Here is a 25,651-nt window from a genome sequence, read left to right on the forward strand (position 1 = left end):
CCTTCCAGCCTGGGTGGCCACAGGGCAAATTCACATCATTCGTGCTTTCTCTTATCTGTGTTTGCGCTGTGACGAAAGAGAATACTGAAGCCAGCTGAATCTCTCCAACTCAAGATATTGCTCTTTTGCAAGACAAGATAAGCAGTCATGTCCTGCCCCCTCTGGGAAAACTCAGAGCAGGTTTTAACTTGGAAGATTTTTGTGGGTTGAAATCCACAGGGGATACATTAAGAATTACTATTCTTCTGATAATTGGAGGGGAAGGCAGTTGCCCTATCCATTGGGCAATAGATGTTGTGTGCACATCAGATGGTGAAAAACATGTTTGTGTTTCTTGTTGCTAGTCCATACGGCCGATGGAGTTGAGAGTCAACGTGAAGTTAACTTTTTGACCTGCATGAAAGGGGACACCTGCACAGAAGATGGAGTTTGGCCTGAGCCATAGTTTGTTCAGTAGTAGGACTACTAAATGGGGCACAAGACAATCACTTGTACCCTACTAAGTGTGAGCAATTCTACCAATGTTTAGATTGAAGAAGTTGTCCATTGAGATTCTCAGTCACCCAGTTCATAGTTGTCCCAAAGGTGCTTTTTCAAGAGGCAACTGGACTTTCTGATATTTCTTTGAAGACGTTTCGCTTCTCATCCAAGAAGCTCCTTCAGTTCTGACTGGATGGTGGGGAATGGAAGGATTTATACTCCTTGAAGACAGTTGGTCATTTGCATCCTTTTTAGAGAGTCACTGAGGCCACTGGGAGGTTTCTCTCTGTCTTCAGAGTCAACTGAATGGTGCAATTTGTGTGGTGCCTTCTTGGAACTGCTGAAAGGACTGTTGTCAGGCCGGCAGCCATCTTTTCTTTTGGGTCTTTGGCTTGCCACACTTTCCATTATTCTACTATGCCTTTTCTATTGTGGGGAAATGGGAGGGGGGATTGTACCAGTGGTGGGTTTCAAAAATTGTTTGAACCTACTCTGTGGGTGTGGCCTCCTTTGTGGGAGTGGCTTGCTGCCCATGTGACCGGATGGGAGTGGCTTGCCGCCCATGTGACTGGATATGAAGATGCCGACGACACTTGTCAGAACCACCTTAAATTACCTCACACACAGCACTGGCACGCATAAGAATAGGATGTAAACTTCTTTTTTAAAAGGCATCTTTGGTTTGTGTTAAAACAACTTCAACACACGCAATGTTCTGATTGCACCACAAACGCAGTAGTCATCCTTACCTTTCACAGAGGCACGGAGTTTTATAAATATGAGCATGATAGTGTAGAATAATCATATCCAAGGACCAGGGGTGGGTTTCAAAAAAGGTTGGAACCTCTTCTGTAGGTGTGGCCTGCTTTCCGGATCCACTGGTGGAACCTCTTCTAACCGGTTCGGTAGATTTGACGAACCAGTTCTACCGAATAGGTGCGAACTGGTAGGAACCCACCTCTGGATTGTATGGAGTTAAATGCTATGTAGTCAAAATAAAATTCCTTTCTAGAAAGCCAAGGTCATCCTTTCTCTGCACCTGACCGGAACTGGATAGGTGGAACTGCAACATGGCAGTGGAAGATTGGACCGTGGGATGGACTTAAACATTGGGACCTATGTAACAAAATGAAATTTAATGGGAAAAATAAAGTCTTACACCTAGGCAAGAAAACCCCAAAGTACACATATAGACTGGGTGAAACCAGGCTTAATAGCAGGAACTGTGAGGGGAATCTTGAAGTCTTAGTGGACAACCAGCTAAATATGAGCCAGCAGTGTGCAGCAGCAACCAAAACAGCCAATGCAATCCTCAGTTGCATTAAGAGAGAGATACAATCAAGATGAAGGGAGGTACTAATACCACTCTATAAACCCTTAGTAAGACCACACCTAGAATAACTCATCCAGTTTTGCTCACCACACTATAAAAAAAGATGTGGAGACTCTAGAAAGAGTGCAGAGAAGAGCAGCCAGGATGACGAGGGGATTGGAGGCTACAACCTACAATGAAGGGTTGCAGGAACTGGGCATGGCTAGTCTAGGGAAGAGAAGGGCCAGGACAGCATCTTCCAATATTTGAGAAGCTGCCACAGAGAGGAGGGGGTCAAGCTAGTCTCCAAAACACCTGAAGTCTAGACAAGGAATTATTGATCAAGCAGAGATTCAACCTAGAAATAAGGAGGAATTTCCTGATAGGGAGAACAATCAACCCATGGAACAGAAATTGCCTTCAGAAGTTGTGGGAGCTTCATCCCTGGAGGCTTTCAAGAAGAGACTGGACTGCCATCTGTCAGAAATGGTGTAGGGTCTCCTGCCTGAGGAGGAGGGGGTTGGACCAGATGACCTACAAGGTCCCTTCTAACTCTGTTAATCTGAATCTATCTAAGATTATCAAAGACCTGGAGGCTAAAATATACGATGAACGGTTGCAGGAACTGGACATTGCTATTCTAGGGAAGAGAAGGGACCAGGGGAGACAGGATAGCAGCCTTCCAATATTGGAGGGGCTGCCACAGAGAGGAGGGGGTCAACCGGCTTTCCAAAGCACCTGAAGGCTAGACGGGGAATAATGGATGGAAACTGAACAAGGAGAGATTCAACCTGGAAATAGGGAGAAATTTTCTGACAGTGAGAACAATCAACCAATGGAACAAAAGTTGCCTTCGGATGTTGTGGGAACTTCATCACTGGAGGCTTTCAAGAAGATAATGGATTGCCATTTGCCAGAAATGATGTAGGGTCTCAGGTTTGGGTGGGGGATTGGACTAGACGACCTACAAGGTCCCTTCCAACTCGGTTAATCTGTAATCTGTGTTTGTCCCTACACCTCTTAAGGAGACCTTGATTTTAACCCCCTGCTGGATCTCACCATGATGGACAATTCACATCCAGTATCCAATCTCTCTTTTTTAGGGAAGATTGTGGAGAAGGGGGTCACAGAACAGCTTTGGGGGAGCCTGGTTGAAGTGAATTGTCTAGTCCAGTGTTTCTCAACCTTGGCAACTTGAAGATGTCTGGACTTCAACTCCCAGAATTCCCCAGCCAGCGAATGCCACTACTAAACCAGGGATTCCTTCAATGAGAGAGTTAGCCCAATTCCTACCTGCCATTGTACACAAAAAGTCACAATGGGAACTATGGGAGAAACTGAAGCTGGCTGCTAACTACTGGAGCATTCAGGAACGAGTGGTCAGGAAATCCTGGATCATTGAAAAGTGTTTGTCCTTACAGTAACCTTGGACAAGGTAGGCAAGGAGCACATCAGCAGTGGCCACTGAGAGCTAAGCCAGGGAGGAAAGGAAGCATCCAGTCCTTCTCCTGACCACTCACCTTCCCTGGTAGCCAATCTTCCCTTTTCCTTTGGGCAGTAGAGCACTTCTTTGCACTTCCAGCTGCCCTGTTGCTGTGTGGGTCTGGCCATGGTGGGCATGGCCTAGTCCTCCTCCTGCACCATGGGGGCAGTGGTGGGTTACGACTGGTACACCACGGTATGGGCGTACTGGTGCCTGCCAGGAGCACCAGGTACCATTCCAGTATGGTGCTCTAGAGGGCCCATCCGCCCATCCATGCTTCTTACCGGTATTTGAAGTTTTTGGGGCTTTGTCTCATGCGCGCAGAGCATATAGTGCCTGTGCGATGCTCCACTGAGCAGCTGGAGCATTGTGGGTGGTAAGTGCACATGCGCACACTGCATGCGCGTGCGCGCACACTTCACGCGTTCATGTGGTGGGTGCCTGGCCCCGTTGCACCATACCAGTTGCAATGGGATCCGGAACCCACCACTGCATGGGGGCTGGTTTTAACCCTCCTCATGCTCCTTTTGTCGAACCTCCGGGAGGGTGAAAACTGCTTCCCTGGGCTCTTGAGCCCCTCCTGTGGCCAGAAACAGACCCATTTCTAGATTTCTGGAACCTCTGGTAGGCCCATTTTTCTCCCTCCCCAAGCCTCCGCACAGGCCCTGCACTTACCTGGCAGGATGACCGGGCTGCATGGACACTCCTGAGAGGTGCAAGGAGGGGTGGGAGCACCGGAAAGGGGTGGGCATGGCCAGCCATAAGTGACATTTGGGGGCAGAATCCCAGCTAGAGGATCGCCTGAACTCATGTGAACCCCCAGCAGCCCTCCCCTGGTTTGTCCTTACAATAACCCTGGACCTTGTGATGTCAGAGTGATGTCACTGCAGTAGGCAAGGAGCAAGGAGCACAGCAGCAATGACCATTGACAGCTAAGCCTGGGAGGAAGGGAAGCATCCAGTCCTTCTCCTGACCACTCACCTTCCCTAGTAGCCGATCTTCCCTTTTACAGCAGGAGGAAAAAGCTTTCCTTTGGGAAGTAGATGACTTTATTCTTGAGTAAAGTTAGCAATCCTCACTCCATTCTGGCTGTACAGGAACAAGGAGCTGGTAACTCCATAGTTGTTGATGTTTTTCAACCTTCTTCATTGCTGAAGTGAAGTTAAGGTTTTATATTAGGGAGGCGATGCATGAATTGAAAAGTTCCAACTTCAGGTGGTCAGTCTCACTATGGATGCAGGAGACCTGTGGACCAGCTAGGCTAAAAGAAAAGGGTGTGTGGTTTTGTATAGTTCTTTCTTTTCTCTGAAGCTGTTTCAAGTCAGTGTGTCAATCCTGAAGCAAACCTGGCTGTGGCCATCTTTAAGGCTTCAGGGTTGCCACAAGGAAGAAGAGGGGACAGGGAGGGGGAAAATAGCTGGGATAATAACTCAAATTGCTGATTGTTGTGTAGTTTTTAATTTGTCTTTGTATCCTGTTTGTCTCGTTTGTTTTTGTATTGCCCCCTTCCCCATGTGTTTGTTCGCCGCCCTGAGTCCCCCCAGGAATAGGGCGGCATACAAGTATAATAAATACAAATATTTTGTAGTCAAAACAATGTTTTCCTGTGGGAACCAAGGACATTCCAACAGGTAGCTGAGGAGAGGAGGAATGGAGTAACCAACCAACCAGCCAGCACCTAGATTGGACAATGGGACTAATGACTTGGGGGAAAAGAGGAACTTTTACTTTTAGTCAAGTGAAAACCACGGGAACTTTCAGAGTCGGCTTTCACGAGGTGTGCCAATATGACACATCCAACAAATTGTTCTTTGAGGAATCTGCCAGCCTTGGAGTTCTGCTTTCTATGGGTGCATTACTTGGAATGCTGACACAGTGTGGGTTGGAGGGGAGAAACTGAGTCAAAACCCCTCCCTGGCTGTTTTTCTTCCATTTTTAGTTTTATTGAGGTGTGTTACAACATAAAATACAGTGAAAATAAAGATTAAAATAGTGGGATTGGAGAGAATATGAGTGGTGGAAGTGGTGAGAGGAGAGATATAGCAGTGAATGAGTGATTGGACATTCTGATCAGTGCACACTTTCTGACTGAGGTGATTTTGTAAGCATTGCTGCCCTGTGTCCAGTTGTGTCTGGTTCCCCTTGGGAGGCTTCCCAAGAGGTATTGTATTCAGGTAACCCTTTTCTTTGCAGTAGAGGGTGGGCCTCAGCAGAAAGTGCCAATATTTGGGTAGGAAACTCAAATCCAGAGACCTTTTAAGTAACTGCGCAACTTCCTTCTTTCTTTTCCTTTCTTTTTCTTTTTTCTTTTTTTTCTTCCTTTGTATGGGTTATGCATGGGATACGCATGTGATAAAGCGAATGGTTCCACTTTTACTGACTTATCTGCTGTATTTTGTGTTTTAATTATCGTGTGGAGACTGCTTGGGTGAGTGAATGAGTATGAGTGCTTCGGAGGACCTGCTGGGGAACGCGGGGGTCATCGGGGTGGCTGGGGGGACCGGCGACACGGGAGTGGGTCGGAGCATAATGGTCACTACAGGGAGAGGCAGATATGGCGGGGACTTTAGGGCTGGCCATTACCGGGGAAGGAGGGTTTGCTATATTACAGAGATCCCTCCTTCCGGCCCTATGAGTCCCACTCCAAGGCCAGATGGCGTGAGTAATCAGGACCCTGGTCTCAGGCTGCTGTTGCTAAATGCCAGGTCTGTTGTTCACAAGGCTCCCCTCGTCCGGGACTTAATTTTTGACAAGAGGGCAGACCTGGCATGTATTACTGAAACCTGGCTGGGCACAGAAGGAGGAGTCCCCCTTGTAGAGATGTGCCCAGAAGGATTTCAGGTGCTTCATCAGCCGAGAGCCCAGGGAAGGGGTGGCAGTGTGGCTATTGTTATCCGGGAGTCTCTAGTACCTCGTAGGGTCCCTGCTCCGGAGCTTGTCGGGTGTGAGACTCTGCTGGTGAAGTTGGACCTCAAGGGTCAAGTGGGTCTGCTGCTAACGTACCTGCCTCCCAACTGCGTTGCAGCAGCCCTCCCCTCGCTCCTCGGGTCAGTAGCCGAGCTGGCAATTGAGTTCCCCAGGCTTATGGTTCTGGGGGACTTCAATTTGCCATCGCTCGGTGAACACTCTGATGGGGCGCAGGAGTTCATGGCTTCCATGACAGCCATGGGCTTGACCCAGGTAATTCGGGGCCCAACCCACTCAGCGGGTCACATGCTCGACCTCGTATTTCTCTCGGAGCAGTGGATGTGTGATCTTGGTCTGAGGGGAAATGAGACCATACCCCTGTCGTGGTCAGACCACTGCCTACTGAGGCTTGACTTCCGGAGGCCAAACCCCCACCGTAGGGAGGAGGAACCGACCAGGTGGTTCCGCCCCAGGCGACTGATGGACCCCTTGAGGTTCCAGACGGAGCTTGGGGTTATTCCTGATACTCTCGCCCACAGTTTGGCGGAGACTCTGGCTGCTGCCTGGTACTCGGCGGCATCGGAGTCTCTTGACCAGATTGCGCCACTACGGCCCCTCCGGGTCAGCGGATCCCGGAGACCCCCTTGGTTCACCGAGGAGCTCCGGGAGAAGAAGCGCCGGAGGAGACGCCTAGAGCACTTGTGGAGGTCCGATAAGTCCGAGTCGAACCGAGCACTATTAACAACTTGCACCAAGGATTACATCAGGGCACTTAGGGCAGCAAAAAGATCTCATATTGCCACCTTGGTTGCGTCCGCTGAGTCCCGCCCAGCCGCCCTGTTTAGGATAACCCGCTCCCTCCTAAATAGGAGGGATACGGGGGAACCCTTGCAGGGTAGAGCTGAGGATTATGCCCAATTCTTAGCGGACAAAGTTGCTCGGTTTCGGTCGGACTTGGACTCCACCGCTGCAGATCCAGCCGGGACACAAGAGGATCACTTGGCAAACCATCTCTGGGTTGAGTTTCAGGATGTTGCCTCTGGGGATGTGGACAAGGCCATGAGAGCTGTGAGTGCCTCCACCTGTATCCTGGACCCGTGTCCCTCCTGGCTGGTTGCCAACAGCAGTGAGGTGACACGTGGCTGGATCCAGGCGGTCGTAACCGCCTCCCTTCGGGAGGGGCACTTCCCCGCCGCACTTAAAACGGCGGTGGTGAGACCCCTCCTGAAGAAACCATCCTTGGATCCAGCCATTTTAAATAACTACCGTCCTGTCTCCAACCTTCCCTTTGTTGGGAAGGTTGTTGAGAAGGTGGTGGCCTTCCAGCTTCAACGGGCCTTGGATGAAGCTAGCTACCTTGACCCCTTCCAGTCCGGCTTCAGACCCGGTTACAGCACAGAAACCGCTTTGGTCGCATTGACCGATGATCTCTGGAGGGCCAGAGATGGAGGCCATGCGTCCATCCTGGTTCTCCTTGACCTCTCGGCGGCTTTCGATACCATCGACCATGGTATCCTTCTGCGACGACTGCGGGAGGTGGGGGTGGGAGGCACTGTTCTGCAGTGGTTCTCCTCCTACCTCTCGGACAGGTCGCAGTCGGTGTTGGTAGGGGGGCAGAGATCGTCCCTGAGGCCCCTAAAATATGGGGTGCCGCAGGGTTTGGTCTTATCCCCCCTACTATTTAACATATACATGAAACCGCTGGGCGAGATCATTCGGAGGCACGGGATAAAATACCATCAATATGCGGACGATACGCAATTGTATCTGTCCGCCCCGTGCCAACTCAATGAAGCGGTGGACGTGATGAACCAGGGTCTGGAGGCCGTTAAGAACTGGATGAGCGCTAACAAACTGGTACTCAACCCGGACAAGACCGAGTGGCTGTTGTGTTTCCCTCCCAACAATTTGGCTAATGTTCCATCTATCAGGCTGGGGGGTCAAATTTTATACCCCTCAGATAGGGTTCGTAACTTAGGAGTCCTCCTGGATCCACAGCTGACTCTCGATTATCATCTGTCGGCTGTGACCAGGGGGGCATTTGCCCAGGTTCGCCTGGTCCGCCAGTTACGACCCTACCTGAATCGGGAGGCTCTCACAACAGTCACTCGAGCCCTTGTGATCTCTAGGCTGGAATATTCAGATGTGCTCTACATGGGGCTGCCCTTGAAGTGCATCCGGCGACTGCAGTTAGTTCAGAATGCGGCCGCGCGAGTGATAGTGGGCGCACCGCGGTTCGCCCACATAACACCCATCCTCCGCGAGCTGCACTGGCTACCTGTTGATCTCCGGGTGCGCTTCAGGGTGCTGTTGACCATCTTCAAAGCCCTTCATGGTAGTGGATCTGAGTACTTGAGAGACCACCTTCTGCTGATTACCTCCCTCTGACTGATAAGATCGCACAGACTGGGCCTCCTCTGAATCCCATCCACCAGTCAATGTCGACTGGCGACTACACGGAGGAGAGCCTTTTCTGTTGCAGCTCCGACCCTGTGGAACGATCTCCCCATCGAGATACGCACCCTCACCACCGTCCAGGCCTTCCGCGCAGCCCTCAAGACCTGGCTATCCCAACAGGCCTGGGGATAAGTCTTTAATTTGCCCCACCCAAGTGTTGAATGTTGAATGCAAGTTGTGTTTTTATTACTCTATTTTGTTCACATATTGTTTATTTTGAATTGCACCCCCTCCCTAATGATTGTAAGCCGCCCTGAGTCCCCTCAGGGAAAAGGGCGGCCTATAAATCCTAATAAACTTAAACTTAAAAAAAAACCAGCCATTGAGAAATCTGTGGCCATTTTTAATTTTTTTCATATGAAAATCAGAACTAGAGTTCTATAAAAGCCGTCAATCCTGAAGTGAACCTGCCTGAGGCCATCTTGGAGGCGTCAGGGATGCCACAAGGCAGAGGAAGGGATGGGGGGGATAGTTAACTGGGGTTTGCAGTCAAAACAAAAAGTATTCTTGTGGGAACCAAGGTCATTCCAACAGGTGGCTGGGAGAGGAGGAGTGAAGTAACCAGGCAACTGGCCAGCACTTCTATTGGACAATGTGACTAATGACTTGCAGGAAGGGAAAAACTGTGGGAACTTTTAGAGTTGGTTTTCACCAGTTGTGCCACTATGATATATCCAATAAACTGTTCTTTGAGGAATCTACCTGCCTCAGAGTTCTATTTTTCAGTGGGTGCATTACCTGAAATGCTGATAGACACATCAGCTAATTTCCAATTATTTAACTACTAGCCCTTCACTCGTTTAATTTTTTCCCCAGAAGTCAGATCAAATAACATACTTTCCAAAGTTCAAAATAAAAGTACCCAATCTGTGCATAAATTAGAGATTCTTGTGCCTCATTATATTTTCTCTACAATTCAGATGGGGCCTAAATAGGATAACGAAGCATTTGGGGGAAAAGATACAAGCCAAGAGACCAGCCCCAGAGGCCAGGATGGAGAAGATCTCCACGGCCACCATGGACTTCCCTTTGGTGCTCAGGTAAGTGGGGAGGAAGCTGATCCAAACACTGCAAAAGATCAGCATGCTGAAAGTAATGAACTTGGCCTCATTAAAGCTGTCAGGCAATTTCCTAGCCAAAAAGGCCACCGTGAAACTGACGAAAGCCAGGAAACCCAGGTAGGCAAGGACAGCATAAAACATGAAAGCTGAGCCTTCGTTACATTCCAAGATGGCCTCTCCTACCAAGGAGTGGAAGTCCATGTTGGGAAATGGGGGAGAGGTTGCCAGCCAGGTGGCACAAAGAACTGCTTGGATCAGGGGACAGCCTAAGACAATGGAGTTGGTCAGTGGTTTTCCTAAGAGTTTCCTTGCCTTGTTCCCAGGCTTGGTGGCCATGAAGGCCAGAACCACCATGACAGTTTTTGCCAAGACAGAGGAAATTGCAAGGGAAAAGAGAATGGCAAAGGCAGTTTGTCGGAAGAGACAGGTGAGCTTCCCAGGTTGACCAATGAAGAGGAAGGAGCAGAGGAAGCAGAGCAGGAGGGAGACCAGGAGGATGTAGCTGAGATCCCGGTTATTGGCCTTGACAATTGGTGTGTCATGATGTTGAAGGAAAATCACCAGGACTGCAGATGTGATCACAGAGAGGAAAAGAGTGAGAGAAACTAAAGCGCACCCCAAGGTATCTTGATAGGCAAGGAAGTGGATCTTCTTTGCAATGCAGTGGTCCCTGTCTATATTTGGATATTTGTCTTCTGGACAATCGTCACAGTGGTCTGCATCTGAAATCAAGAATCAAGCAGTTCAGGAGCATCTAACATGATATCTATCTATCTATCTATCTATCTATCTATCTATCTATCTATCTATCTATCTATCTATTTGTCAAACATGTACAAGATAGCAGGTATACATATGAACATGGATATGAATGAAAGAAAGGAATACAAATAAATGGGGACAGTAGGACAGGGACGGTAGGCACGCCGGTGAGCTTATGTGCGCTCCCTTTATGGACCTCTTAGGAATGGGGTAAAGTCCACGGTAGAGGTTTAAGGTTGAAGTTGGAAGCATTTGAGGCTGTAACAACAGAGTTTGGTAGAGCATTCCCGACATTGACCACTCTGTTGCTGAAGTCGTATTTTCTGCAATCAAGTTTTGAGTGGTTTACCTTGAGGTTGTATCAATTATTTGTCCGTGTATTATTGAGGTTGAAGCTGAAGAAATCATTGGCAGGTAGGATGTTGTAGCAGACAATTTTGTGTACTATGCTTAGATCAGACTGCAGGTGGCGCATTTCCAGGTTGTCCAAAATTATCCTCATTCAGGGGAGAGAAGATTGTCCCCTTGCTACTGTGGCCAACCAAAAATGTAGTGATGGAACAACTCACGGTGCTGTTTATGGTGCATAAAAAAAGGAAAATCATCCTTCATTCATGACCTTTGACCTAGGGATAGATTCTTATTGATTCCTGGAAGAGTGATAGTGCTAAAAGGACAAGCAGACCCAAAGTAAAAGAAAATTAAAGCTTGGACCACACTCCTTAAGGAAAAGATCAGTGGTTGAATTTCTCAGTGGGATATGGCAGTAGGAGTGGAAAGTCCAATATGGAACCAGTCAATTGTGCCCTGAAACTAACTTGCTTTGAATAGCGGAGTAGCAGGAAAATTGGTCCATGGGAGGCAGAACAGTTTATGTCCATGAATTAAAAATTCTGCTGAGATCTATGTCAGTCCCACCAAAATGACAATATATTGATATTTTGATCTACAGCAAGACATCCTTGAACCTGGAAGACCTACATTAAAAGTGTGCTCTACCTGTCTGATTTGAGATGGTTCCTTCTGGGCAAGGGGCACATTGGTAGCAGCAAACCGGCTGTCCCTTTGGAACTCTTCTCCTCTCTCCTGCCTGGCACCTCTTCATGCCACACCTGGCAAAGGGCACCTTCTGAAAGCAGAAAGAGAAATACTGCAGATAGACTAAGCAATGAATGTGTCAACCCTGAAGCTGACCTGTCCGAGGCTATTTTGAGGTTTCAATGTGGCCACACTGAAGCTGAGGGATAGGGAGGGAGGGGGGATAGAGATAGTTGGGGTTTTGTGGCCAAAACAAAATGCTTTCTCCTGGGAACCAAGGACATCCCCACAGGTGGTTGGAGAGAGGAGGAGTGACCGGATGACACCGTGTCTGGACCATGTGACTGATTGTTTGGGGAAGGGAGAAAACTTTTACTTTTAATTAGGTGAAGACCACAGGAATATTCAGAGTCGGTTTTCACCAGCCTCTGCCAATATGTTATACCTGTTAGGTAAGCTCCCCGTTGGGAGAGCGAGTACATTCAGAGAAGCGTTGTGAGAGTGGTATTGGAGAACACACAAACCAGCATACAGAGACACTGCAGTTTAAATAGGCTTTTGTGGAAATAGAGGTATCAGAGTCCATCAAACAATCCAAGTCATACATGGATAAGACAGTCAGTCATCAATGTCTTTCAGTTAAGGGATAATCCAAATAACATAGTCCAGTATCATACTCAAAGTTTGCTAACAGTTGCAAAACTTAAAATAGCTCACTTTTTAACAGCCAGCTTCCAAAACACTGAGATCAGATCAGCCCAGCATCTAACAAACAGAGAGCTAATAGTCGTTCTGGCTCCCTCTCATGGCCAATTGAGGAAAACAGCAACCAATCACATTTTACAGTATCATTTAAAGAAACAGGTACAGCATTGTTACATGATTTATATATTGCCAACCCAACCGTTAGATTATATTCCTAACAATATCCAATAAAACTGTTCTTTGAGGAATCAATGTGCCTCGGAGGAATCAATGTGCCTCTGTTCATTATGGGTGCAGGGCTGGGTTCTGGCTGGTCCAGTCCGACTGTACCGGTAGTAGCCAGGAGCAGCGGACAGTGAACCTGTATGGTGGCTCGTTTGGCCCACCAGCTTTGGAGGGATCCAAGCCAGTGGCCCTCACGAAGGCCTCTTGGAAATTCAAACTGGGACCACAGAACGGAAAGGAAAGCTTGAGACAAGGATCTACAGCTTTTGGAAATCGAAGATTCACGAGGATCCAACTAAATGGGAATGGACATTGGAAATCACTGTTGGCTGCTCTTTTATTAAAAAAATATATTATTTATTGTTTTATCAAAAAAGTGAAATACAAAGCTGAAAAACAAACAAATAAAATGGAAGAAAACAAAAGCATACCTCCAACACTCACAACAACAACAACAACAACAAAGGGAAAAATTGTGTATTAAAAAACAGGAAAAAAGTGATCAAATAAATTTAACATTTAATATGTAGGATCTACCTTGGCTGTGCTCTGAAAAAAGAAAGAAAGAAAAACCAGTACATTCTCCCCCCTTTTTACAAATATCCATATCTGTCTCTCTTTTTCCTCTCCCTCTCTCTGTCTCTGTCTGTCTGTCTGTCTGTCTCTCTCTGTCTCTCTCTCTGTCTCTCTCTCTCTCTGTCTCTCTGTTGCTCTCTCTCTCTCCCTCCCTCCCTCCAGTTTTGGCCACCATGATGTCGAAAAGATGTGGAGACTCTAGGAAGAGTGCAGAGAAGAGCAACAAAGGTGATGAGGGGACTGGAGGCTAAAACATATGAAGAACAGCTGGAGGAACTGGCAATGTCTAATTTAAGAAAGGGAAGGACTAGTGGAGACCTGACAGCAATCTTCCAATATTTGAATGACTCTCACAGAAAAGAAGAGGGAGTCAAGCTATTCTCCAAGACACCTGAGGGTAGAACAAGCATCAATGGGTGGAAACTAATCAAGGAGAGAAGCAACTTAGAACTGAGGAAAAATGTCCTGACAGTGAGAACAATTAACCAGTGGAACAGAAGTTGCCTCCAGAAGTTGTGAATGCTCCAACAGTGGAAGATTTTTAGAAGAGATTGGATAACCATTTGTCTGAAGTGGTGTAGGTTTTCCTGTCTAAGCAGGGGGGTTGGACTAAGAGCCAAGGTGGCGCAGTGGTTAAATGCAGCACTGCAGGCTACTGCTAGATCAGCAGGTCAGCGGTTCAAATCTCACCGGCTCAGGGTTGACTCAGCCTTCCATCCTTCCGAGGTGGGTAAAATGAGGACCCAGATTGTTGGGGGCAATATGCTGACTCTCTGTAAACTGCTTAGAGAGGCCTGAAAGGCCTATGAAGCGGTATATAAGTCTACTGCTATTATAGAAGACCTCTAAGGTCCCTTCCAAACTCTGATTCTATTCTATTCTATTCCATTCCATTCCATTCCATTCCATTCCATTCCATTCCATTCCATTCCATTCCATTCCATTCCATTCCATTCCATTCTATTCTATTCTATTCTATTCTATTCTATTCTGTCAAAGCCTATCTGGAATGAGTTAACTATTGGAAGATCTGCATGAACAGATTTGAGATAGATTTGTTTGGAATGAGATAGGGAGCAGGGGTTGGACTGGAAGACCTCCAAGGTCCCTTCCAACTCTTTCATTCTGTCATTCTGTTACCCGCAGGACAGAATAAATCTTTTTCTCAATTTACAACATTTCCTTCCAGCTCACCTTTGTGGCCCAGGTGATTGCCTCAGAGTTAAGGGTGAAATCCTTTCCTGGCGGAGCCCTTGCATCTACTTGGCCAATCTTCATGGAGACAAAAGATCGATTACGGAGAAGAACCCAGTTGAAGAGATCATAACCGCCAGACTGAAGTACGTTTTCTGAGAAAGAGACTTCCTCACCAGCACTGTTGTTGAACTGGATGTTCCTCAAATAGGGAAGAATCTGAAAGAAAAGAGAGCTTTGGAAATTGGAGTAGGTGGCTGAAGCCAGAAATGAGACATCACGGATTCAGTCATAATGTAATGGCCATTATCATGAAATTCAACACAGAGAAAACTCTTACACTTAGGCAAGAAAAACCCAAAGTGGACATGTAGACTGGGTGAAACCAGGCTTCATAGCAGTAACTGTGAGAGGGATCTTGAAGTCTTAGTTGACAACCAGCTAAGTATGAGCCAACAGTGTGCAGCGGCAAAAAAGCCAACGCAATGCTAAGCTGCATCAACAGAGGGTACAATCAAGATCAAGGGAGGTATTAATACCACTCTATAAAGCCTTAGCAAGACCATAACTAGAATACCGCATCCCATTTTGGTCACCACACTACAAAAAAGACTTTTAGAAAGAGTGCAGAGAAGAGCAAGAAAGAGGATTAGGGGACTGGAGGCTAAAACATATGAAGAACGGTTGCAGGAACTGGGGATGTCTAGTTTAATGAAAAGAAGGACTAGGGGAGACAGTATAGCATTGTTCCAATACTTGAATGTCTGTCACACAGGGGAAGGGGTCAAGCTCTTTTCCAAAGCCCCTGAAGGCCAGAAATGGAATAATGGATGGAAACGGACCAAGGAGAGATTCAACCTAGAAATAAGAAGACATTTTCTGACCATGAAAACAATCAACCCATGGAACAGAAGTTGTCTTCAGAAGTCGTGGGAGCTTCATCACTGCAGGCTTTCAAGAGAAGATTGGACTGCCATTTGTCAGAAATGGTATAGGGTCTCCTTGGGAATGGGGTTAGACTAGATGACCTACAACGTCCCTTCCAACTCTGTTATTCTGTTAAATCTTTAGGACGCGTGCATGTCTAAAACGATAGAGGAGTTTTCTTGGTGCTGATCTGAGCAACAGGGAGGAACATGAAATGTTTGTTGCCTTTCTAAACACTGGAAAAGATTATATTTATTTTTTCTTGGGCATTTGTATCATGGCTCCTTCCAGTCCAGGTTGGAATGATTAAATAAGTTGTATCACCACAGTGTACAATTCCACAGACTTTCTCTAGTTGATAGGCCACGAAAGAAAAATGCAGGAACAAGATCTGACCAAGTGGGGCCATACAGAAATAAATCCTTATCCAGGTTTTTCTCTTCCTTGATGGAAGAGGGATGTGACATTTAGCTTTTGATGCAGGAACATCTGATGAAGTTCAGACCATGAAGCCAGTGAGACCACAGACAGAATAGACTAGACTAGACTAGACTAGACTAGACTAGAATAGAATACCAGAGTTGGAAGGGATCTTGGAAGTCTTCTAGTCCAACCCCCTGCTTAGGCAGGAAACCCTACACCACTTCAGACAAATGGTTGTCCAGCATCTTCTTAAAGACTTCCAATGTTGGAGCATTCTCAACCTCTGGAGACAAGTTGTTCCACTGATTAATTGTTCCAACTGTCAGGAAATTTCTCCTCAGTTCTAAGTTGCTTCTCTCCTTGATTAGTTTCCACCCATTGCTTCTTGTTCTACCCTCAGGTGCCTTGGAGAATAGCTTGACTCCCTCTTCTTTGGGGCAACCCTTGAGATATCAGAAGACTGCTGAACACGTGATTTGATTCTATCCCACTTGGTGAAATTTCAAGACATTAAAGGAAGACTTTTCCTGTATGGATCTTACACTGGTTTGGTTGACTTTATTTTGTATTATCTCTACCCCATTCTTTCTTTCTTTCTTTCTTTCTTTCTTTCTTTCTTTCTTTCTTTCTTTCTTTCTTTCTTTCTTTCTTTCTCTATCTATCTATCTATCTATCTATCTATCTATCTATCATCTATCTATCTATCTATCTATCATCATCATCTATCTATCATCTACCTACCTACCTACCTACCTACCCACCCACCCACCTATCTACCTACCTACCTACCTACCTACCTACCTACCTACCTACCTACCTACCTATCTACCTACTTACCTACCAACCTACATCTATCTATCTATCTATCTATCTATCTATCTATCTATCTATCTATCTATCTATCTATCTAATTTCTTTTAAAAACAATTGTGGTTTTCTTCTGTTCTGAAATGCTTTACTATAGTAGCACACAGGTATGATAGCATATAGATGTTTAATCAGTAATTCAAGAAAAATCATATGGGAAGCTTCCTCTGAAAGGATCTGTGGACCAGATAAAAACTCACAGAAATTACCTGCCATGACTGGACTTTGGAGATCCTCTTTCCAAGCTTCATCATGGATCTCTGGATCACTCTGGATCTATACATTGTGTGTAAACTGTGTGCCACAGAATAAACGGCATTGTAGATGTTGTAACTGTTCCCTGTCATGGGTATTTCAAAAAGGTAAGATGGCAAATTCTGTAAATTCTCCTTTCCTGTACACCGTTTTATCTTCTTCGGAGGAATCTTGCCTCGTTTGGGGATTTGGCAGTCAAAGACATGCTCCCACCATACTGGGAGAAAGACATCCCTTTGGAGGTTGAAAAGATTTAAAGACAGGAAATAACGGGTGAATTCGGAGACATCCGCAGTGTGGTCTCTAAAATGCAAAGCCCCATGGAACTGCTTGACGATTCGCAAATGGGGATCTCCCATAAGATTAAGATTCCAATGGGAAGTTAAGACCCAAACTACACGAAAAGGGGTCTTTCTCATTTCTTCATAAATAACCAGAGCTGCCAGTAGAGTAATCAAACTATGAGTGTCTCCAGGCAGAATAATTACTTCAGCTTCAAACCAAACTTCTTCCAAATTACGAACCAAAATCAAGAGTGCAGCATCAGTCCCCTCAGATGAAAATGTTGCGGTAAAGACCAGGCAGATCTCCTTCTCCTTCAGCATTGGCAGCAGAGTTGAAGTGAAACGTTCTGCATCATCATCTTCAGGGGCCAGAAGCCCAACCCAGTTCCACTGGAAATGCCGGAGCAGCTGGACTAAACCCACACACTGAGAAAATTCATTCTGATTAATTTGGAAGAAGGAAGGATAAACGATTCTCTCTCCCCGAGAGAACTCAAAGTCAACACCGAGCTGGAGGAAAAAAGAGATTCTTCTTTCAAAGACAAAATAAAGTTTTATGGTGACTTTAGGGGTCATCATTTTGAGGTTATTGTCAGCCTGACTCACTTTAAATGGGAAGCTTAAGTTTCTTCCATTCTTACAAAGAGTCACATATTTTGACTCACTGTGACATGCCAGAACGCAAGGAGAGGAACCATCAACCTAATACAGGGAATAAACTGTGAAGAAAGGGTGTAAACTAAGTCTTTCTCTTAGATAAGAAAAACCCAAAGTGCACATATAGACCGGGGGAAACCAGGCTTCATAGCAGTAACCGTGAGAGGGATCTTGGAGTCTTAGTAGACAACCAGCTAAATGTGAGCCAGCAGTGTGTGGTGGCAGCCAAAAAAGCCAGCACAGTTCTAGGCTGCATCAGCAGAGGGATAGAATCAAGGTCAAGTGAGGTATTGATACCACTCCAAAAAGCATTAGTAAGACCACACCTAGAGTATTGCATCCACTTTTGATCACCACACTATAAAAAAAGATGTTGAGACTCTTGAAAAAGTGCAGAGAAGAGCAACCAGGATGATTAAGATTAAGATTAAAACATACAATTAACGCTTGCAGGAACTGGGCCTGGCTAGTCGAGGGAAGAGAAGGACCAGGGGAGACAGGAGAGCAGCCTTCCAATATTTGAGGGAGGGGCTGCCACAGAGAGGAGGAGGGGGTCAAGCTATTTTCCAAAGCACCTGAAGGCCAGACAAGGAACAATGGATGGAAACTGAAGAAGGAGAGAGATTCAACCTGGGAAGAAGGTGGATACACCTTTATGATGAATGAATTAATGAAGAGGTTGTTTTTTGGCAAATGTAGCATTTTAGCATTATCTCATTCTCTTTGGGTTAAAGAAAGCAACTCTTGCAACATGCAATATAGCACAGATTATCTAAGTCTCAAACTCTTGGTATCCACTCCAAAGCACCATTGGTTTATCTTTGGTAGATCTATGGCAATTCGCTGTGGCCAACTCACTATAGCAATAGCAGTTAGACTTATATACCGCTTCATAGGGCTTTCAGCCCTCTCTAAGCGGTTTACAGAGTCAGCATATATTGCCCCCAGAGTCTGGGTCCTCATTTCACCCACCTCAGAAGGGTGGAAGGCTGAATCAACCCTGAGCCGGTGAGATTTGAACAGCCGAACTGCAGAACTGCAGTCAGCTGAAGTAGCCTGCAGTGCTGCATTTAACCACTGCGTCACCTCGGCTCATATGGCCAATTCACCACAGGACAATCCCATGTGGGACAAGAGTTACCCTAATATCAAAGAAGTGGTGGAATAGAATAATTAAAGAAAGGATGCCAAAGGAGGGACAGAATGAAATGCCATGTGAATGGCAAAAATTAAAATAATTTTTATTTCTCTTAAATAACAAAATGGAATTGTTGTTTTCGTTTGCAATTTTTTCTTAAACATAAAAAACAACATAACAAAAATTCTCATCCATTATGTCATTTGGTTACAAGTCTTTTTGCATCCATATTCTCAATCACATATACAATTGTTAAATTGTCTCATAGTGAGTTGTCCTATGTTGAGTTGGCCATGGTCCCCCTATAGAATAACAGAGTTGGAAGGGACCTTGGAGGTCTTCTAGTCCAACTCCCTGCTTAGGCAGGAAATTCTATGCCATTTCAGATAAGTGGCTATCCAATCGCTTCTTTAAAATTTCCAGTGTTTGAGGTTTCACAACTTCTGGAGACAAGCTCTTCCACTGATTAATTGTTCTAACTGTCAGGAAACTTCTCTTTAGTTCTAAGTTGCTTCTCTCCTTGATTAGTTTCCATCCGTTGCTTCTTGTTACCCTCAGGTGCCTTGGAGAATAGTTTGACTCTCTCTTCTGTGTGGCAACCCCTGAGATATTGGAAGACTGCTATCATGTCTCCCCTAGTCCTTCTTTTCATCAGCCTAGACATACCCAGATCCAGCAATGATCCTTTATATGTTTTAGCTTCCAGTCCTCTAATCATCTTTGTTGCTGAAGGAACAGGGCTAAAGTTCAGTCATCATTCAAATGAGGTTAGATCTGATTGCAATGCAGTATTGCCGAAATTGTGTTCCTAATAAATGACTGGTTTTCTTTTGAAACTTGGCTTGAAGCTCATTAATTATTTAGGGCATCTTTTGGAAACCTGACAGACAGTCAGATCTAGCCTCATTTGAATTATGGCTGGACTTTACCCCTGTTCCTTCCCTTCCCTCAATCTGTGTCATTAATCACATTCTCCAACGAGGTGCATGCCTCACAAGCCTGCTGTAGTAATCCGACTCTATCTGAAGGTATGTGTGGAATGCGCTACCCCCTTTCCTCCCCATGGCAACTTTTAACAGACATGCCAATCCTTTATGAGTTGACACTTGCTTTATCCAGCAGAGCCCCCTTACCTGTGGGACCTTGAAGATGCTGAAGATGGAGACCATCTGCCTTGAGGTTTTGGGGTTGAGTCCTCCAATGACAGAGAGCAGAGGGTCCTGCCGTTCACAATCATAACCTGGAACTAATTTGTATTTTGCAGAGAGCATGGAGAGGCTGTGTATAGAAATCGTCCTTTCCAGCTTCTGATTGTCAATGATATGGTAGCCAAGAGTGATGTTGGGGAGGAGACCCGGATCTTTGTTGACCTCTCTAACTGCAAACGCTAAGGCCAGGAACTGCTGATAATTCTTGGGTATGAATCTATAGTGAGGAAAAAACATTGAGGAACATTACAGGGAAGCTGGTGAAGGTTTGTCTTGCCTTATTTCTTTGGTTAATTTGGAGCAAAGAGACATGATTTTCATTGGGTTTGGTTTAATTAAAGCCTGTTCCTGGATTGAATTTGGATGGCTTTGTGAGAGAAGATTAAACCCAACCAGTTAGTATCAGAGGCCATTTGACAGACAGAGTTGGAAGAGACCTTGTAGGTCATCTAGTCCACCCCCCCAAAGCAGGAGACCGTATACCATTCCTGACTAATGGCAGTCCAGTCTCTACTTGAAAGCCTCCAGGGATGAAGCTCCCACAACTTCCGAAGGCAACTTCTCTTCCATGGGTTGATTGCTCTCCCTGTCAGAAAAATTTCTCCTTATTTCTAGATTGAATTTCTCCTTGATCAGTTTCCATCCATTATTCCTTGTCTGGCCTTCGGTTGCTTTGGAGAATAGCTTGATCCCCCTCCTCTCTGTGGCAGCATCTCAAATATCGGAAGGCTGATATCCTGTCTCCACTGGTCCTTCTCTTCACTGGACCAGCCAGGCCCAGTTCCTGTAGCCGTTCTTCATATAATTTTAGCCTCCAGTCCCTGAATCATCCTGGTTGCTCTTCTCTGCACTAAATTCTCTGCACTCTGCATTTAAATACTCTTCTGTCCCCCCTCCCTCCCTCCTTCACTTTGCTGCTCCCCCAATTGCTCCTCTTTCACCGTAATCAATTTGGGTCTCTTTTGAAGCAGTTTTTTTCCCCAGATCTGATAACCATTCCAGATTTATTGAAGCTATTATTCATGAGCACTGCTGATCCCAAATACAGAAGGCTTTTTCAAAAATTATTATTAAATTCCTGCACAACTGGAAACAATTGACCTCCTCTTTGAGTTTTCCACCGTGTCTTTCAAGTCAAATTCTACTCTAGACAGAACAGATTAGCATTTCTTGTCCTCCATGACTCTTTATGTGGTTCATTGTCTTCCTGATGAAAAATTCTGGAAAAAAGGAGAATTCTGGCCTATTTTAGGAGCTTGGCTCTTTATTAAGAAAAGCAGAAACAAGAATTGAGCTACTCAACTTACAATCCTTTGCTCAGTGAGCGGTCAAAGTCAGAACAGCACTGAGAAAAGTTACTTATGACCGCTTTTCACACTTACGACCCTTGCAAGTCACATGATCAAAATTCAGATGCTTGGCAACTGACTCATACTTACGACGATTGCAGTGGGACCTTCTGACAAGCAAAGTCTTTGGGGAAGCAAAATTCACTTGACAAGCGTGTTGTCAACTTAAAAACTGCAGCAACTCACTTAATGACTGGTGCAAAAAGGTCGTAAAACAAGGAAAAGCTAATCAAACAAACATCTCACTTAGCAAGTTTGAGCTCAATTGCGGCCATATATCAAGGACTACCATAATTTTTTTTGCTTTATCAATGATATCTAAGTTATCTAAGATGTGTAAAGGTATGTCAAATGAATGCTGGAAGTGTAAAAGCAAAGAAGGGACTTTTTATTATCCATGGTGGACATGTGATAAAGCTAAAAAAGTTTTTTTGAGTATGATTCATATTTTAATACCATTTTTTTTAAAGTTGGGGATAAAGATGTGAACAGAATTTTTTCTTTTGGATCTAATGGAAAAAGAACTAGAGAAAAAATCTGGAACTTTGACACTATATATGTTGACAGCAGCAAAGCTACTGTTGGGCCAAAAATGGAAGGATGCTTTGATTCCTAACACGGGCGAATGGTTGCAGAAGCTGATGAAGTTGGTTGACTATTTTGATTAAAGAAAAGAATAAAAGCGCTCTTGTTTCCACATGGAAACCACTTCTGAACTTTTTGCTTGAAGTGGAAAAGAATGAGAATTTGAACGTGGGTTTTGCTGATTAGATTGATAGATGCTTATAGAAAAGGCTTGTTCATATTATTTAAAAAAAAAGGTGTGATTTGATGTTAACATTTTATTCTACTGCAAAAGAGAGACTCGGAAGGCAATCTTTCTTTTTCTCTTATTCTCCCTCGCTTCTCTTCCCCTTCTTCCTTCCCACCGTTTTCCTATTTACTTTCATATTTTGTATCATATTTTTTTCAGTGAGTTAGTTTAATTTATTGTCGTTGCACCTCGTAGAATGAAATTAAATGCCCTCTTCAGTGCACACCATGCATAAAAACAAAATGAAACAAAAACACACATTCTTCACATTCTAGACAATTGAATTGAAAACCCCTGATACTGCGTTAACATTGCACTGTACAGTAGGATTCAATATAGTTACTGCTCTGGGATAGAAGCTGTTTTTCAGCCTATTTGTCCTTTTATCTTATAACACCATAAAAATATTAAATGAGAGAAATCAACTTAAATCACCCAGTATGTTGCAAAGATCACTAGAACAAATATATAACAGCAAAGCAAAAAATTACACCTTTACCATGCAAATGAAACCTACAGAGCTGTCAGAGTAGACGTCAATGGGGGTTTTGTAAACTCTGGGACATTGGAAAGCGAAGCGCCTCTCAGGTGCAAATTGCCAGCAATCATGAGTTCCCCAGGCCTGTAATAGTAAAGGCGAGTTTCTATGTATCCTCTCAACCCACATCCAGTTTGCATCCTCTTAGCAATAATGGGAGGAAGGAACCACAAAACCAGGGTAGGAAGCCCAGCCATTCTTGTCACCTTCACCCCTAGATAAAGAAAAAAAAAACCCCAAGATTTGTAGATAATCTGAATTGCAGGTAGCCCTTGAATTCTCAACAGAGCTTCAGCACCGCAGAGAAAGACTGTGCCACATGGATGGTCCCAGGGCAAATGTATATCGAACATGCTTCCCCTTCTATGTATTTGGGGCTGTGGCCAAAGTAAGGCCAGCTGAGTCTCACCAAACCCAGGAATTGTCCTCTCCCCCCAGCCCCCAGGAGACCTCTGAGCATATATTTTAAAATCAGGTTTTCTCTTGCAAGTTTTAGATGGGTGGAAATCCACAGAGGGTTGAATTACTGCTCTTCTGATAATTGCAAACAGAGGCAATTGTTCTACCCACGTAACAATAGAGGCTGTTTGCACAGCAAATAAGGGAAAACATGCTTGTGTCTCTTGCAGATGGATTTGCGAGTCAAGCTGTAGTAGTGTATTTGACCCACCAAACCGATCACCTGCGTACAAGATGGAGTTTGTTCAGAAATATAAGTGTTAATGGGTTGTGGGTAGAGGAGTGAATAACTCTTATCTTTATCCAATATTTCTTTGCTTCTGGGCATGTCCACCACATATGGCAGTATGTTCCCTGTTTCTGTTTACATTTCCAAGATTCTGCTAATATATTTGGAAATGTTTTTTGTTAAGTCCTCGGACTTACGAACGACAGCTCGGCAACAGCTAGGCGCGCCGGAACCAATCAGGCGCGACCTGCAGTTGCCGGGCTGTCAAACGTGTGGCTACTGGTTTCCCTGTCTGACAGCTCCGTATAAATAGCTGTCAGACAGGGAGGGGGTGCCGGTCTACTTGTTCTTCCTTGCGAATGCCTGTTAATAAAGTTGGTTGTGTTTAACTTACCTCAGACACCTCCAGCCTCATTTTTCTAGGGAATTTAACACTGGCGACGAGCTGGTGGGATTCCGGGCTCTGAGATACAACCTATAAAGGAAAGCAAGCAGTTGTTAGGTGCTCCGCATTGCCGGACAATTCCCGCCAATTCTCGCTATTTTTTTTCCCACCGGCATCTCACTATGGCTGCAATGCCTACGTTCGCTCCATTTGGGACGGCCGGCGAGTCTTGGGCTGTCTTCTTGGAGCATTTTGAATGCTTCCTTATCGCTAATAACCGACAGGGGTATTCACAGGCTCGGAAGTGCGGCTTCTTCCTTAGCGCCTGTGGCCCCGAGATGTTCGGGACAGCCCGCTCCTTCGCGGCCCCACGTCCCGTCTACGAACTAAGCTGGGACGAGCTCATGGAAGGGCTAAAGGCTCACTACGCCCCAACTCCCTCCAAGACCAGACGCCGGTATGCTTTTCGCCGGTGTGTCCAAAAAGCATCTGAAACGATCAGCCAGTTCCTCCAGGAAATACGGATTGCCGCAATTCAATGCGAATTCCCCGACCTGGAGGACAACCTGGTCAAGCAATTTGTCTGCGGGGTGAAGGACATCCACCTCAAGCAGTGCCTCCATAAGCACCTCCATGGCAGACATTACTCTGACTCAGGCTGCCGACGAAGCCAGGGCTGCAGAGCTTTCGGAACTGTCAATGGTGGAGATGGCCCGCTACCTGCCTCCCTTGCCTGCAGCAACACCTCTGCCTCCGCCGCCTACCCCGCAATCGACCTGCCCGCAATCGACCTGCCTGATAGACGAGCTGGCCCCCTTGCCGGATCCGATCTATGAAGACCAGGTCGACCGCCTTCGAGCCATTGCCTGGCGGCAACAGTCTCCACAAGTCTGAACCGCTGCGGCGGCTGCCGCCTGCCTCGGCTGTGGAGGCAATCATGCCCGGGCATCCTGCCCCTTCAAGGCTTCGATGTGCCGCCGTTGTGGCAAGAAAGGGCACCTGGCCCAAGTCTGCCGGGCCACCCTGCCACCTCCAACTCAAGCTGACCTGTCTCTACCGGTCTACGGTCTGCCTGCACCGCCCAGGAACCAACAGCCCCGATGCCAGCAGACCCGCCGAGCCGACTGCTACGCTGTGGAAGAAGACCATCCTGCCACCCCTGCAGTGTCGGTCAGCCAAGCCACGGCTGGTACGAAGAAAATTACCGTCACCGTCTCCATTGAGGGGTCTCCCTGCCTCATGGAGGTGGACTCGGGCTCCTCCCAGTCTCTCCTGTCATGGGCCACTTTCTCCCGCCTGTGCCCGCGAGTCCCCAAGTCGCAGCTGTCTCCCCCGGACACAGTGCTCAGAGACTACCAGGGGACTAATATTCCTACCCTGGGCTGCTATGGGGTGATGGTGCAGTACGGGGGGAAAGGTTGTTTCCTGCAGGTTTTGGTGGTGCAGAAACCCCTACCGGATCTCTTGGGCCTAGATTGGTTCACCTCCCTGGGCTTATCCCTTTCTGGGGTGAATTCTGTGGCGGACACGCCCCCTGACATCGCGGCTGTCCTCGTGGACTACGCCGATGTCTTTAATGGTGAGCTGGGGAGGTATAAGGAGACCCCTATTTCCCTCAACTTAGACCCCCAGGTTGCCCCCGTCCGGCTGAAGGCCCACAGGGTGCCTTTTGCCTTGAGGCCTAAGGTTGATGCCGAACTAGATAAGCTGTTGGTGCAGGGCATCCTGGAGCCCATCGACCACTCACGCTGGGAGACCCCCATAGTGGTCCCCGTGAAGGCTGACGGGTCCATCAGGATCTGTGCCGACTACAAGTCGACCATCAACCTTGGCCTCCAGGCAAACCCCTATCCAGTCCCTGTTGTGCAGCACCTGCTCCATTCCTTGGGGCAGGGCTGCACTTTCGCCAAACTGGATA

General features: G+C 46.2%; 1 protein-coding gene across 1 annotated transcript; it reads right to left on the bottom strand.

Moving 5' to 3' along the window:
* Positions 1 to 9,517: 9,517 nt before the first annotated feature.
* Positions 9,518 to 23,909, bottom strand: LOC148049968 (vomeronasal type-2 receptor 26-like). Its single transcript, XM_087705915.1, has 8 exons — positions 23,904 to 23,909; positions 23,743 to 23,823; positions 23,227 to 23,342; positions 19,885 to 20,176; positions 16,627 to 17,346; positions 14,201 to 14,278; positions 11,462 to 11,591; positions 9,518 to 10,422 (listed from the first exon to the last, which is right to left on the bottom strand). Exons 1-8 carry the CDS (start codon positions 23,907 to 23,909, stop codon positions 9,518 to 9,520), a joined length of 2,328 nt encoding a protein of 775 aa, XP_087562041.1.
* Between the last annotated feature and the right edge of the window lie 1,742 nt (positions 23,910 to 25,651).

This window comes from Thamnophis sirtalis, unplaced genomic scaffold (genome assembly GCF_051295495.1).
Source record: "Thamnophis sirtalis isolate CommonGarterSnake01/CBP01778 unplaced genomic scaffold, rThaSir2_p1.2 scaffold_1, whole genome shotgun sequence".
NCBI classification, from domain to species: Eukaryota; Metazoa; Chordata; class Lepidosauria; order Squamata; family Natricidae; genus Thamnophis; species Thamnophis sirtalis.